The sequence below is a fragment of the Sinocyclocheilus grahami genome, unplaced genomic scaffold, assembly GCF_001515645.1.
Source record: "Sinocyclocheilus grahami isolate Dianchi unplaced genomic scaffold, SAMN03320097.WGS_v1.1 scaffold777.1, whole genome shotgun sequence".
Classification (NCBI taxonomy): domain Eukaryota; kingdom Metazoa; phylum Chordata; class Actinopteri; order Cypriniformes; family Cyprinidae; genus Sinocyclocheilus; species Sinocyclocheilus grahami.
In genome coordinates, this window is record NW_015505956.1 from 285928 (window position 1) to 303034 (window position 17107).

General features: G+C 37.9%; 1 protein-coding gene across 1 annotated transcript in view; it reads left to right on the top strand.

Annotated features, from left to right (window-relative positions):
• Positions 1 to 17107, top strand: part of LOC107561528 (ankyrin-2-like) — a 168761-nt gene that overhangs the window by 93750 nt on the left and 57904 nt on the right. Inside the window, 11 exon segments of the mRNA XM_016245991.1 lie at positions 1115 to 1138; positions 2429 to 2437; positions 3205 to 3303; positions 3716 to 3814; positions 5550 to 5648; positions 8331 to 8528; positions 8620 to 8718; positions 10490 to 10588; positions 12400 to 12498; positions 12824 to 13021; positions 16933 to 17031. Coding sequence (XP_016101477.1) covers positions 1115 to 1138; positions 2429 to 2437; positions 3205 to 3303; positions 3716 to 3814; positions 5550 to 5648; positions 8331 to 8528; positions 8620 to 8718; positions 10490 to 10588; positions 12400 to 12498; positions 12824 to 13021; positions 16933 to 17031 — 1122 coding nt within the window.

The following is a 17107-nucleotide window of genomic DNA, read 5'->3' on the forward strand; positions in this document are numbered from 1 at the left end:
AAATCTTTTGTCTGTGTTTGTCTCTCTGCATTTCTTTGTTTCTCTCTACAGTATAAATGTGCCTGCATCATGTGTTTCCATCCCGACACTCTCCGGGTTTCACTGTTTTATCTACTTACCCATTACTCTATTTTATCAGTTGTAAAAACATTCACTTCTTAGTGTATACCATAACTGACTGTAAATATGCAGAAACAGCATGCACTTGCAAAATGAATGTGCACAGATGCACATCTTTTCACTACATTTGCATGAAAGTGTCCATGCATGTCTGTTGTGTGCGGTGTGTTTGTGTTTGAGACTGAATGTTTTCTTTTTTGGGGGGAGGGGGGGTGCTAATAGAGGTATTTATTTTTCTTTAAAAATGGCCAATGATTTGTACTATAAGTGGTGTTTTAATTTTAGTTCAAAGAAAAACATGCAGCATTCAGAATGTTTTTGATGATGAAAAATGTTCTAGTTTAATTTTAGTTTCAGTTTTCGAAACAAAATAGTTGTTAAGTGATTCATGTAAAAATAATTTTAGTCATTTGTTGGCTTAAATGCCAGATTAAATGTTAATATTTATGTATTACTGTTGTCAACTTTTGAGGCACAGTTTTGAGCTAGTTTTAGTCTAGTCTAATTTACAATTCATTATAGATTCCTGTAAATATAGAACATCAAAGTATTTCATATTTAATCATAAGGAAGTTAAATGTGTGATTTTGTTTATGATTTTCTAGTAGTCCTGTCTTTTGACAGCTATTAACATAGATGCAGCATCACACAAAAGCTGGTTCCTGTGCCAAGACCACCATAAAACTATTGTATTCACAAGAGTATGTATTTCAAGGGTTAATTTATTTTGCAACTGAAAGTGGTTATAGGATGTTTTATGTAAATAATATGATTTGAGTGGTCAAGTAACCTCTTACCATTTGTCATCTCCTGTGAGTTAGTATACCTTTAAGAATGTGTTTTTAGTGGCAGGCTGGATAATTGATATGGTCCCTCAGAGAAAAATGAAGACCTCATGCTTCTCTGGCAAAATGTGCATGCAGACGCTATCAACCTCAAATGTGTTTGATTGAAATATAACAAGCCTATTTCCTTCCCTGTTTTGCTGCAACAGATGATGGTCAATAGGACAACTGAGGTAGAGATATTTATGTAGTTACTCTTTTTTTTTTTTGGCAAATAAAAAACTATTGATTTATTACGTCCATTTCTGATCCTCTTTTTGGCATGCAGAATTGATATTTTCTGTTTGTTAACTCAGCATTTTTAGTTCTTTTGAACCTTGCATATCTGGTTAGTCTCATTCACAGCATCATCCACCCTTTGCATATGTCACGTCAGAAATTTCAGTTTTATTTATAAAATGTATTGAATGAGAATGTTTTTAAGTTATATCCAGTGCCGTGAATGCTGCTGTCGTTTAATTTGAGACAGGCTGAAAGTCAATAATCCAGACAGTGTCTATCCTCCTAACATCTATAATCCTCCTCATCAGGAATTAATATTTCAGCCTTTACCTACAGTCAGTTTTAAGATGCAAGGGCACTGACATAACAGCTGTTAATGCAAAAGTACTGTGTGTATATAATTCATATCAATTGTCTTAAAGTTATGTAGAAAAAAAAGAATTATCAGTCTTTTTAAATTCATTAGTTTCAAGTAGAATTAATAAAAATATTCAGACAAGTGCACAACACTGTCCTATATTGGCTTTGCTTGCTGCCTTTACTGAAATATATACAAGCCAATAGGGAAGCCAGTCACATGGCTTTATTAAAAGGGCCATTTATTTCATTACTCTTACCTAAAGGTCAAATAGACCTCAGTGGCATGAATTTGCCTTTTAACAAAAGTTGCTCTACTCCCAGCATGCATTAGTGTGATTGCATTAAGCTATCTATAATATATTACTATAATATAATATAGCCTGTGCTAAGATTAATCATTCTTTTTCAACATCCATACATCCTACAGAAATCATGTTTGAAAGTTTGCAGGTGGCAAATAAATTATTAAACTGTTGTTGTTTTAGCGTTATCAGTTATGATGTTTTGATATGATTATGCATTTTATTGATATTATCGATGAATGATTATGTGATACACAGCTGGATGTTTGAATGCTAACAGCACAATGCAATATTATACATGTTAAATATTTTAAACGTATGTTTAAAATCAAGGTTTTGTAGTTAGTGGTCTATATACAGTAATTATGTACTTTGAAATAATGCACTTTCAGATCTCTTTAATCTTCACAGGCGATTTGCCATTTGCAAAGTTTTTATTAAGTTTTAATTATCCACTGCACCGCATGCTGCATCACATATTTGATTTTGCACCAGCTTTGAACGTGTTTCACACAGTCAATATATTCTTCACACTTTTGTAAATGATGTTTTCACATTAAATCGGACCGTGACTTTCAGAATGGGAAGGTAAGGCAAGAATTTCACATATTCAAACTCTCCTCTACAATCTTTACCTTCTTATAGTCCAGACATGATTATATTACTGATATTATCTGCATACTGCATTTTTGTTTTTTGATACCTTTATGTTTTCTTTGGTGTTATTCTTTGATTATGTTCCCCTTGTTTCTGTTATACGAAAACTGTACGTCATCTGAAATGTGTCTTTTGTCATGTTCTGTTAACAACTGCTTGTTATTTTAATCTTATTTATTTGTAAATTTTCGTTTTTTTGTTGTTGTTGTTGTTGTTGTATGTTTGTTTGTTTGTTTGCATGCCTCTGTCTAGAGTTTGACCTCTCCTGAAGTTTATTTGTGTATGTTTATGTATGTATTAGTTGTCAAACTTCAAGTTTAAGGTTTCTTTTCAGACTTCTTCACATGGGACCCAAGCTGCCTTTGAGGCAACAATGAGCTCAATCCGTTTCCATAATTGTCCATTTTATACTTGTATGTGATACTACATGTGACTGCTGCATGCTAATGTAGTCTATTAGAACAAGATAAAGTCAGGGTTGCAGTTTTTGGCTGGAGTTGAAGATGCCACTAATTGCAGATCTGAAACCACTTTTTAATTGTAAGTTGACATGGTTGTATAGGCGAGGTTAGCTGTTTTCAGATATGTATTTATTGACAGCTTGGCTCTAAAGCATGCTAGGAATGTTGGCTTATATCTTATGTTTTTATTTATTTATTTTTCTTGTGTCCCGTCCCCTTTTTTAATTATTTTTGTAGAGTGGATTCACACCCCTGCATATCGCTGCTCATTATGGAAATGGGAATGTCGCAACACTGCTCCTCAATCGAGGGGCTGCTGTGAACTTCACTGCAAGGGTGAGTGTTTACAGCTTTTACATGCATGTACATGAGCTTGACTTCCTTAAGCACTTGTACATTTAATATTAAAACTGCTTCATAATACCACTATAAGATACAATACACAAACTAAGAATTTAAAACTTAAAATGGTCATTGAAAATTATTTTTGCATTTATGAATCTGATGAGAGTTGAGACCAAAATTAACAGCTATCTAAAATTATATAGTTATGGAAATGATTACAGATTTAAAACCTTTTTTATTGGAAATTATGTGCAATCCAAGTTGTAAACATTTTAGACAAAGCTCACGATTCTACATTAGATTAAAATAAATCCATCAATTATAAAGAGGATTGTCAACTCAAGTAATTTCTAAAGACAGCACACTGCTTTTTTATATAAAAATGTTTCTTTTGTCTGTACAGAATGGGATCACGCCACTACATGTTGCGTCTAAGAGGGGAAACACAAATATGGTTAATCTGCTGTTGGACAGAGGGGCTCAGATTGATGCCAAAACACGGGTTAGTAACAATTAGTTATTACTTTAGTTTTGTACATAATGTATACACATAGCTGAGATGACTAGCATTTTTATGAGTCTGATATGAGCCAGATGTCAGTTAGCAATAGAAAAAAAGTATGCTATGCTTAGATCTAATTTATGTTTATGTTTTGTAAAAGTTGCTCTTAAAAGCATAATCTACTTCATATCAGACTACTTAATAAACAGTAAAAATGACCTATTGAAAATAAGAAACTCTCTCTCTACTTTGGCTGCTGTTGTCTGCACCACAGCAGAATTATCAGCACATAGTTTTGGCATGTTTTACACTGGTTGACCTTCCTTATTGAAAATAAATAACTAATATAAAATAAATGATTAAAATCAACCTTATACCTGCTAGGGGTGGGAATCACCAGAGGCCTCACGATACGATATTATCACGATACTTGTGTCACGATGCAATATTATTGCGGTTTTAAATATATTGCGATATTCTGCGATATATTGCAATTTATTACCTTTTTCCAACTTCAAATTATGTCCCCAAAGGAAAACTTTGACATCTGTTTTAACTAAAAAGAAGCATTTCTCAGTTTGTTTATCTCACTTCAGTTTTATTGTTGCAGTGCAAACTGGGATTGTCAAGCAGACAAACTGACCAACACTTTCATGAAAACCTGTCATAAATGATGTATGCACCTGGCAAACTCAACTATTTGTATTACAGTCTAATCTAGTCCACCTTAATTAAATGTAAACAGGTATGCACTGCTGTGCTACTACAGGTATTTGGATGACCAGTTCATAACAGGGCTAACACAGACAAAACACACATTCACACTCCCAATCTATAGGCACATTTGTGTCACCAGTTCCCTGACCTACATGTCTTTGGATTGTACAGAAAACCAAAGCACCTGAAGGAAACCCATGCCAACACAGGGAAAACATGCAAAATCAACACAGAAAGGCCTGCTGGCTCAGCCTGGACTTGAACTGGGAACCTTAATTAATTGAAAGTCTCAATCCAATAAGCACTCAGATGATCCAATAAGCAGTCAGAAGTCTTCTAAGCCTGTTACATGAATCATTATAATCGTACACACTCTGTTGTTACTGACTTCAACAGTGCTTTTTATGTGCTATAAGCAATGATGAAAACACTGAGTATAAAAGACACAGGAGAGAAACTATAGTTAAGTGTGTAGGGGTTGAGGAGAATGTATATAATGTCACATTTGTGACACTGGACAACAAAACCAGTCATAAGGGTCAATTTTTTAAAACTGAGAATTATACATTTGTACAAGCTGAATAAATCTGCTTTTCATTGATGTATGGTTTATTAGGATAGGACCATATTTGGCCGAGATACAACTATTTGAATATCTGGAATCTGAGGGTGCAAAAAAAATCAAAATATTGAGAAAATCGCCTTTAAATTTGTCCAAATGAAGTCCTTAGCAATGCATATTACTAATGATAATAATTTTTTATATATTTACGGTAGGAAATTTACAAAATATCTCCATGGAACATAATCTTTACTTAATATCCTAATGATTTTTGGCGTAAAAGAAAAATCGATAATGTTGACCCATAAAATTTATTTTTGGCTATTGCTACAAATGTACCCCAGCGACTTAAGACTGGTTTTGTGGTCCAGGATCACATTTGTGAGGTGTTTCAAATTCCAAAGTGCTTTATGAAATTACTGATGAGACCTTAAGGTGAGAGTGTCTGTGTTGCAGGATGGCCTCACACCTTTACACTGTGCAGCAAGAAGTGGGCATGACACAGCAGTGGAGCTCTTATTGGAGAGAAGAGCCCCTATGCTGGCCAGAACCAAGGTAGCTATCGAAATGAGGACTTTTATAATATAACATGTTTTTGTTTTTATATTAAAAAAATAAATTCTGCAAATTAAGTGTAATGTGTTGTTGGAGGTAAAGGGTAAAGTTTTAAGTTACTGTTTGAAATTACACCCTAATACCTGAATTACTAAGTAATGTCTGTTTTAGCTTTGAAAATCTCTCCCTTCCCATAACATGACACTTTGTATACAGTGCAACATATACAAAGACATGTAATATAACTACTATTATAATCACCAAAGCTGTCAACACTGTAAGCAGTGCAACATCTAATGGTGTATAGACACTGCATGCAAGTATGATGGTGGGGCAATCACTTGTCCACAGCAAAAAAATACCACTTTGTATTTAGGAAGCATATTGTACTATTGCTCTGGAGGAGAGATTGCTTCAACCAGGTGACATAAGAAAAAGTTATTAGTAAAAGTTAACAGTAGCATGATAACGTCTTGGTTACGTATGGTAACCCTCGCTCCCTGAAGGAGGGAACGGAGACGTCACGTCGGATGACCGACGAAATTGGGATCTCGCTTAGAAAGACCAATCTACTTCGAGTGTAAACTAAACGAGCCAATGCACATTGGCATGCAATTATTGCATCCAGCTGCCTCTGATCACAGCGTGAGTATAAGTAGGCTGAGGAGCCGAGCCGGTGACCCGGCCGCTCAGCAGTGGTACAGGAGCTATGGCGACGGGACGTGACGTCTGCGTTCCCTCTTACAGGGAATGAGGGTTACCATACGTAACCGAGACGTTATCATGCTACTGTTAACGTTTATTAATAACTATTTCTTATGTCACCTGGTTGAGGCAATCTCTCCTCCAGAACAATAGTACAATACCTGCTTCCTAAATGGTAAAGTGGTATTTTTTTGCTGTGGACAAGTGATTGCCCCACCATCATACTTGCATGCAGTGTCTATACACCATTAGGAGTTGCACTGCTTACAGTTCCCTTTCAGTCGGTCACTCTCGACGTCACGTCGGATGACCGACGAAATTGGGATCCTAGCAAAAGGCCACAGCTACTGCCCCTTCCAGTGTCCTGTGGAAGCCACCTGCTGGTCTGAGGTCCTGAAGCTTTGCGTCTGGTCTACGTATCACCTTAAGGCTCGGACAGGACAGAGCAAAGCTAGGCTGGGTCTGCCTCCTCCGAGGGCAGCGCTTGGAGGTTCCCCACCTAATCCCTGAAGGGAGTAGCGGGAACATTGGGTACATAGCCGGGCCGGGGCCTCAGGGTTACCTGGGAGTCAGCCGGCCCGAACTCTAGGCACGAATCGTTGACCGAACATGCGTGCAGGTCCCCTACCCTGTTGATGGAGGCCAATGCCAGCAGAAGTCTTCATCGAAAGAAATTTCAGCTCGGCCGTCTGCAAAAGCTCAAATGGGGCCTGCTGTAGTGCTGTGAGCACTAGAGTCAGGTCCCAAGAGGGTATAGAGGGGGGCCGTGGAGGATTTAGCCTTCTCGCCCCCTTAAGGAACCTGACGACCAGGTCATGCTTCCCCAGTGACCTCCCTTCTACGGACTCCGCCCCTTGAGGAAACGGAGCTTGGCCCGTGACTCCGAGATGATCATCTTCCCGCAATGAGAAGATGACTCATCCACAAACACCACCTCAGCGTTCTACATGCCCAGGCACGTGAGGCAGCATCTCAGCATCCCAATTTCGTCGTGACCATCACCCAGCGCCAGGTAACGACCGCATCCAGAAACGTTGTCTATAGCAAGACCCACATCGTCTTTACAAAGACGTAACGTCAAGTTTGCCACGCAACGTCGTCTTTAAAAAGACGCACCCGAAATTGCTCTTTTAGGGGGAAAAAGCTATTCCAGCGTGCTGAGGCACACAGGGGAGATGATCATCTGCAACACAAACAGGGGGTAGTGCAGCCTGATGTGTGCAACCCACTCGACACGGGAAACCACCACCGCTGAAGCGCCGTACCGCCAACACGAAGAGCTCTCCAAGAGCGCGCTGAACTCCTTCAGTCTTCTTCTCTCAGTAGAGTAGTCAGGAGCAGAACGATGTGATCGCTCGGCTCCGAAGCGAAAAGCTGAATATGCGCTGCATCTGCTGCCTACTTATACTCACGCTGTGATCAGCGGCAGCTGGATGCAATAATCGCAAGCCAATGTGCATTGGCTCATTTAGTTTACACTCAAAGTAGATTGGTCTCTCTAAGCGAGATCCCAATTTCGTCGGTCATCCGACGTGACGTCGAGAGTGACCGACTGAAAGGGAACTTCCTTAAAATAATTAGCACAATAATTAACACAAAGGGAAATTCAGAGAAACAGCAGTTTCGAAAAAAATTCAACACAGTAACATAAAAGAAATAAATGCCAATTTCAATAGGCATATCAAATTTGTTTCGTTTTTATTCATTTCAGGAATTGTCAATTCAATTCTGAATGCTGCAAAATCTTGTTAGTTACTTTGAAAAAGAGTAATTCAATAATGTAATGCATTATTTTACATTGTAACTCATCCCCTACCAAAAACTGTTTTCTTTTATCTCTCCTAAAGTTTCAAAGTTTAAAAATGCTTTATTTAGGTTATCAAAACATTCAGAAATATTACACATACAAACTAATATGTGATGCATCTATGTTTTTTTTCCTTTCTTTCTTTTTTAATTTACCCTTGTTGTGTCTAGAATGGTTTATCTCCACTCCACATGGCAGCGCAAGGTGACCATTTGGAGTGTGTCAAACACCTGCTGCAGCACAAGGCACCTGTTGATGATGTCACACTGGACTACCTGACAGCCCTCCATGTTGCTGCTCACTGTGGTCACTACAGAGTTACCAAACTTCTACTAGACATGAGAGCCAACCCGAATGCTCGAGCATTGGTACATGCATTCTTCTTATTGTGAGTCTTGTTTGCGCTATAAAGTTTTTTTATAATCTTACACCTTCTTCTTGCTGGTTGTTTCTTTTTAGAATGGTTTCACTCCTCTGCACATTGCCTGTAAGAAAAACAGAGTCAAAGTGATGGAGCTCTTGATCAAATACGGAGCATTCATTCAAGCTATCACTGAGGTATGAGCACAGAGACTTACACTCCCATAAGAGCAGCACGGAGGTATTTCGTCTCACTTGAGTATATATATATATATATATATATATATATATATATATATATATACTGTACATTATAAAGTTGCAGTGATTTATTCAGTTATTCATGCAGAATTTCTCAAAAATAGGTTCCTGCAGCTCCCTTTTATAGGTTCACTCAAATGGCACGTCAGTGGCAATTCTGAATTTGTGCACTGTGACAATTTTCGAGTTAAAGTGCTTCACTCTCGGCTTTACTTTCTTTTGTTTCTGAGGTTGACTTCTTTTGCCTTTAAAGAGCTTACTGAGGTGGTTTCATGTGCTTTGAACTGGCTAGAGCTGAACTGGCTAAATACTGACCAGCAGGAAGAGTAGTCTAAGTTGGATAAGTGATTTCTGCCTGGTTGTAATTTGCATCCACTTTCTAGATTTCCATAATGATTTATCAAGATCTTCGAAGTGATTGTATCACTAATCCGGCTACTTCTGAATTTACCACCATCATGGGTTTAGTGGAGCAAGGGTAAATGGATATTTCAAAGTTTGAAGAGATGCTGGTGGCATATATCTCACCATCGTTGGTCCAATCTTGGAAAACAAAACCTGCCTTTCCATCTAATCCTTGTAAGACAATGTTTGTCCTGATTGGCAAGTCCTATATGGCTACAGGCATACTAAGCGGACGTCCTTAAGGATATGGTCAAAGGGGCTGGTCCGACCCCTGAGGCGGTCAAACAGCTCCGGTGTGCAGCTGATCTGGTGCTTCGAGTCACAAATCATATGATTTGTACAATCAGTCTCTCCATGGCAGGTTTGATTGCGACAAAGAGGCATCTTGTAGTTCAATCTCACAGAGATTAGAGAGAAGGAAAATACCTTTCTGCTCAACACCCCTGTCCGGCATCTCTGTGCTTTTTTGCAATGTGTTGAGTGCTGTCTTCAAAAAATTCCACATGGCAAAGCAGCACTCAGTTACTTTCAAGCAGTTCATTCCCTTAGAGGCTCGAGAGTTTGCTAGGTCGTTCTTGTGGTTTTCTCCAGTGTCATAAAGAGGAGCAGAAAAGTTGTGAAATTGTCTGCCCTCCCCCTCCGAAAGGCTGGGGTGTATGTCCTCACCTGATGGCATACCAGCAACCATGCATTGGGCATTGACCTGACTGTTAAGTCTTCCCGGCCTTTGGTTTAAGAAAATCATCTCTGACCTGTTGATGAGGAAAAAGAGGGCAACCCCCACAATGTCGTCATGCATCATGTCAAATTTGGACAAAATCACTGTTTTATGCCTGACCAAATGTTCCCATAGTGTCAGCTACTGATGCAGCTTCTCATCCCTACTCAGGGAACAAGGGTATATAGTATAACCGAGATGGTTCCAACAGAATTCAAATGCAAAGTTTTGCTAATCCTCCAGTCTTGCATGCTTATTTTATTTTAATTTTTATTAAATATTCTGACTAATTTAATAAAGTTAGTAATAAAAGTTTTGTTTCAGCTTTGTTCAACATATTTTACCACATTCTGATTTTTCCCCCTGCACAATCAGCATAGAAAAACATGATAGATCTGGTTTGGGTCTGTTCATTTTATTGATCTATACTACATATCAGTATAATCACAATACAACTATATACTGTATAATTAATGTAATAAAAATATGTGCTTATTTGGTAGAAACAGTTTGTAGATTAAGTGTGTTAATTTATTTGATTTAGATAATCAGGCTGTTGTTGTTGTCATCTCTCTCTCTCTCTAGTCTGGTCTCACACCAATCCATGTGGCAGCCTTCATGGGTCACCTCAACATTGTTCTTTTACTACTGCAGAATGGAGCTTCCCCTGATGTTAGCAACATAGTGAGTAAACAGTGAGCTGTCTGTCTTCCATCATGGAATCTTAAAAGTGGTCAATGTGGAATGTTCTACATAGGCACAGGTACAGCATGACTCACATTTTGCTAAATGAAACTATGCATAAAAAAATATTTTTTATTAATATCCATCAGTATAGTGGAGAGTGTGGTAAGATGAGCTGTTTTTTTAACTTATGTGGTCCTCACGATAAGGGAAAATGAGGCAAAAGTATAATGAAAGTATCTAAAGTAATTTCAAGATGTTTCCTATCATTTTAAATTATCAGAATGTATCTATGACAAAGGGTTCTATAAATATAGCTTCTTGTAAAAAAAAGTGTTCCTGTGGCTCAATTTGACCCTGGTTAGGAGTAAGTTAACCCGAGTCAGTGGGTAAGATGCACCATCTGGGTGTAAACTGACCATCTGACTGAATCTGATTCAAACCCATGTGCAATTTTAAAGATAATTTACCTCTTTTAAAAACTTATTTAATAATCAAATTTCCTTCTACAAACCTTTTCAGTATTACCATTACAGCACTGATTTGTAACTTTACTTACTAAAAAACATTCTAATGTCTTTCTGAAATAGCTCTTAAGAGTGCTCTCTGCGCACGAGGTTATGAACGCTCGCCGCTATTCTACGTGCGTTTCCCAAAGTCGTGGCCTAATGGTTAGAGAGTCGGACTCCTAACCCAAAGGTTGCGAGTTCGAGACTTGTACTGGCAGGGATTGTAGGTGGGGGGAGTGAATGTACATGTACAGTCATATTTCTTTTTTTTCTTTTTTTTTTAAAGCTAACTTAAACAACATTAAAACAACCAAATGAAGTTTAAATTTCAATCTTTAATTGTTTGCATTTCTGAAACAATATGTTGAACACCATAGTTGCAGAAGGATTTGGTGCACTTGTACAATGTCCCTATCAAATAAACTACAAACAAACAAATATAAATATATATATATCTTCTTCTTCTCATATTTTATTACCATTTTCTAAACTATAGTGAATAAACTGTGATAATGTGTGAAATGTTGAAGGTGTCTGAATAATTTTTGGTTTGAATAATATAATAATAGTTCATATAGTTTATAGTTTACTAAACCAGTTGCGTAATATCACAATAAAATAGCAAGAGATTTAACTTAACTTCAGTGCCTTATGGTGGGGTAAGTTAAAATGCTGTCTCACTTTGCCCCATAGCTGATATTTTGGAAAAACAAAACTAGCTAGCTTACCAATTCAGGCTAATATTTAGCTAAATTATTTACATGGTTTTATATGTTGCTAAATCACCTATATACTGTACATCATAAATATTTGTAGACCTGGATACATTTGCTTTGATGTAACAGCAATTACATCTGGCATGCTAAAATTTTACTTTGACAAACCAAAAACAATTTATGGGCGTAAATGGGTATCTTTCACTCCTCCCATGTGTTTCTCCTTTTCACAGTCTGACAGAAATGATAGGTGGTTCCAAAATACATGGTCACATGACAGTAAAAGTGTACAGTTGCCAAGATACAGGGGGTGGGTCAACTTACCCACTGGCTCAACTTACCCCACTCTCCCCTATTGAAGGACATTTAAGTATGGTGCAAAGCATTCTAGAAATGCCTTTTCAATTAAAGCATATTTTTAATGCTGACTTAAAGTATCTTAAGAGGCAGGTTAATTAAGATGCCTATGCTAGGCCTAGGCTTTGTGTTGTAAGTCAATTATTTAAACCATGGAGGTTCAGCTAAGAAAAAAGGTTAGAAATGTCTGTTCTAGAGTATTAAATATTCCCTCTGTATTCTGTCACAGCGTGGAGAAACAGCTTTGCACATGGCTGCCCGTGCTGGACAGATGGAAGTTGTTCGCTGTCTTCTGAGGAATGGAGCCATGGTGGACGCAAGAGCAAGGGTAAGACAAAGGCATGGTTCGGCAGTGAAAGGGTTCACTTAATATTGAGAATTGTGCAATCCTCCTGTCTTATTAGAGGGGAAATAGGTATTCCAACTGCATTGCACTGGCATAAGGAGTGAGCAACTACTATACACTTTTAAGGGTCTGTGAGAGCAGGGTGGCCAAAGGCTGACAAAATGCAGATATTTAGCCCATATATAATACAATGTAATGACAACAAATGAGACATACACCAAACTGCTAAAATTAAACTTGAAACTTTAACACAATATTTACTCAAAATGTGCCTATATGTACCAATATCACTCTTCTCACCCATCAGGAGGATCAGACTCCGGTTCACATTGCATCTCGTTTGGGTAAGACCGAGATTGTCCAGCTCCTGCTACAACACATGGCTCATCCAGATGCAGCAACCACTAATGGTTACACCGCCCTTCATATCGCTGCACGAGAGGGACATCTGGACGTTACTTCAGTGTTGTTGGAGGCTGGTGCTTCTCACTCTTTAGCTACCAAGGTCGGTGATAGCCAGATTTTACCTTTCTGTTGAAAAAAAACCCTGTTTAGACCAGTATCATTGTGGTTATAAGTTTACATACACCTTTCAGAATCTGCAAAAGTTTTTTTTCTTCTGGGAAACATGTAGCCTTTGAAGAACAGTACTAACTGAAAAAAATTTTTTTTTTTAAATGAAATAAGAACAACATACACCTATCATACAGTTAAAGAGATTTGCCTTCTTCAGCATAAATGAATGATTGCACCAATTGTAATAGTTGAGTCACTTAACTTGTCCAAAGTGTAAAAAAAAAACATTCATTGATTTATCTCAAAATCATATAGTCACTGTTGAAAAGGTGTCAAATATGCAGAAGATTATTTCCTTGTGGATTCGTTCGTGGCAGTAATTTTAAAAAATTTAATTAATTTAATTAAAATGATTAATGTTTTGCAAATTCTGCCAAGTGTATGTTAACTTAGGACCATAAGATGTTTTCCCATTCTGGATTCAGGTTAGTTCAGGCCAGTTAGTGCTGTTTTGGTGCTGTTATAGCTGGTGGATCAACATATCCAGTAAAACAAAGCTGATGAAGCTGGTTCACCACATAAGCATGCTAGTTAAGAAACCTGTGCTGCGTTTCCCAAAAGCATCGTAAGCCTAAGTAGATAAGAAAAACAATTGTACGACTGATCTTAGTATAACGGTATGTTTCCCAAAAGCATCGTAACTTAAGATTCACTTGAAAATCATCGTAGAACTACGAGTGCTCTGCAGTAATCGTAAAGCCCTAAGTGCATCGTAAGAAGAGAGAGTTATGAGGTCACCTGCAGGACAACCGGCAGATTGCACCTTTAACTTTACTCAAGTGCAATGTGATTGTAATATAAGGTTTTGATTGTACTTCTCTTTATTACTCTTTTATTGTTTAAATTAATTTAAAAATGAAATAATTAAAAAGGAAAAAATAAAAATACACATAAATATGTATACATCGAACAGTGCTGATAAAACATGTCTGCAATAAACTTTTTTGTCTGTACCTGTAGAAATGTATTGGCTAGATGAAGTACAAATATTTGTGCTCTTATCACCCTTAATATATACACTTTATATATGAATAATGTCTAAACTTACATGTTTATGTTTGAAAATAACCATCAACCATTAATCGTTCACTCCAGAAATGCTTGGAAGAACTCGTAAGAATTCTTATTTCATTTGTGGCTTATAGGCCTTGGGTAGTTCAACAAACACATGGACATCAAAAACATTGAATCAACATGGTTGTATTTATTTGAGTCAATGAGCTTCTGTTGAAAATTGTTGTTGTCTTATTAGCCTCCTTAAGACATTGCCTAAAGTCTTTCAAGAGATCTCTCCAGCTGCAGTTGCAGTCCTGACTACAACCACATATGTGACCCTGGACCACAAAACCAGTCATAAGGGTAAATTAGAGATGATTTATATATCAAGCTTTCCATTGATGTATGGTTTGTTAGGATATGACAACATTTGGCCGAGATACAACTATTTGAAAATCTGAAATCTGGGGGTGCAAAAAAATCTAAATATTGTGAAAATCACCTTTAAAGTTGTCTGTAATACAGTTCGTAGTTCGGAAGAAGGACGAGGAAGTCAGGGGTGGCGGGAAAACCTCTTTATTGGTCCCCACAGCAAAAGTAAACCAAAGAATAAGTGCTGCTTGGCTCTCTGCCTTCACAGTCTTGTCTACGGCAACACAACGCACCCTGCTCCAACTCTCTCTCAATCACCGCTTCTCCCAGGTCTGCGGGCGCTTATGTCCAGTCTCTCCCCCAATCACTGGAATTACAAACAGGTGTTAATCATTATTCACTTGACCTCCTTATCACAGCTCGTCTCCAAACCCTGTCTCCCACTGCAGCCTTTTGCCTTCCCACGCCCCCCTCGCCACATTGTCCAAATGAAGTTCTTAGCAATGCATATTGCTAATCAAAAATGGTTTTTAGTATATTTACAGTAGGAAATTTACAAAATATCTTCACAGAACATGATCTTTACTTAATATCCTAATGATTTTTGGCATAAAATAAAAATCAATAATTTTGACCCATACAATGTATGTTTTGCTTTATCTACAAATATACCCCAGTGACTTAAGACTGGTTTTATGCTCCAGGGTCACATATATTCTCAAACTGCTGAGGTGTTGTGGCTACGTTCTGGACAATTGAAGATGGAGGCTGAGGCCTGAGAGGGTTATTTGGAGGACTAGGAGTTAGTTGGTGCTTGGAGATGGCAGGGGAAACTGATAGTTCTCTGAGCATGAAGGACCTGACTCAGGCTCAGGTTGAGGCATCCCTACTCCATGGAGGTCAATACCACCACAAATGCCATCTGAAGTATTGACAAGTCCTTTTCTTCCTCTGGTATGAGAAGTGGGGAGTCATTGGTCCAACCACCTGTTTTTTTTTTTTTTAATTGCCAACCTCTGCAGTGCCCTTCCTTTTTGCCAGGCTTGCAAAGTCATGCCACTTCTTGCGGACCTCTTCCCTGATCCCTTAACACCCCTGGTTGCAGTTAATTTATTTTATTTTGTTTTTCCTTATTTGTATGGTGTTTAAATCTTTAAATCTGCTGAAAATGACTTTTTTTTTCACTCAACCTCCTCCAGAAGAACAGTAATTTCATCTTTTTTAAAGTTTTTTTTTTCTGATCCACATCAGGTGACAACTATTAGGTTCATGGATACAGTTCTATAAGGTCATATTTCAGCACTTGACAAATGGACAGCGACTCTTAAGTAGCATGTAGAACGCGTTCTTGAGTGTTCATGTTAAGTGCATTTTTGAAAGTGAAGTGAAAAGTGAAAGTGACGTGACATGTGGCCAAGTATGGTGACCCATACTTGGAATTAGTGCTCTGCATTTAACCCATCCAAAGTGCACACACACAGCAGTGAACACACACACCGTGAACACACACCTGGAGCAGTGGGCAGCCATTTTTGCTGCGGCGCCCGGGGAGCAGTTGGGGGTTCGGTGCCTTGCTCAAGGGCACCTCAGTCGTGGTATTGAGTGGGAGAGAGTGATGTACATTCACTCCCCCCACCTACAATCCCTGCCAGTACAAGTCTCGAACTCGCAACCTTTGGGTTAGGAGTCCGACTCTCTAACCATTAGGCCACGACTTTGGGAAACGCACGTAGAATAGCGGCGAGCGTTCGTAACCTCGTGCGCAGAGAGCACTCTTAAGAGCTATTTCAGAAAGACATTAGAATGTTTTTTAGTAAGTAAAGTTACAAATCAGTGCTGTAATGGTAATACTGAAAAAAATATTTGTAATATTTTCTGTTATTATTGCAGATTAATCAACGACTTGATTAAGCACTATTACCTTGCCAGTTGCTCTTAATAGAGATGTGCAACTATTTTAAATTTGCCAAGGTTTCCAAACCATAGTTTCAAGGACTATTAACTATTATAACTATAATTAACTATAAATGTAGACAGTTATTAACATACTGCAGTTATTGTTACTGTCATTAAACTGTGTTAACCTACAGTTAGTACACATTAACCAGACAGTACTATGTTCAGATTCCTCTGTATAAGGACTCACTGTCTCTCTGTTGACTACCAAAAACTACATCTGAATCATCTAGTAAAGAGCAAGCAGAACCGTTTGACAGCCAGAGCTATGCTTTCAATTCACTGGGCCCAGCCTCTATACACTCATCTATCTCAAAACATTTTTAGTATGACCATCTTGTCACAGGGCCCAGGGCAGTTGTCCACCTGACAGTATGGTAGCTGATAGAAAATAATAAAAGAAAAATAATAAATTGCATATTAGTATTGTGTTTAATGTAATGTACATTCATTTAGGTTAGCATGTTTTACAAGGATTAGTTGATTTATCTGTATTCTGCATTTAAATATTTACAGAAAGGGTTCACACCTTTACATGTGGCATCAAAATATGGTAACCTGGACGTGGCAAAACTACTTCTACAGCGGCGGGCACCCCCTGACTTTTCTGGGAAGGTAGGCACAAGCAAACTGAACCGACAATCTGTTTTTAAAACACTGTTGTGATTTTTTTTTTTTTGCAGTTGTTTAT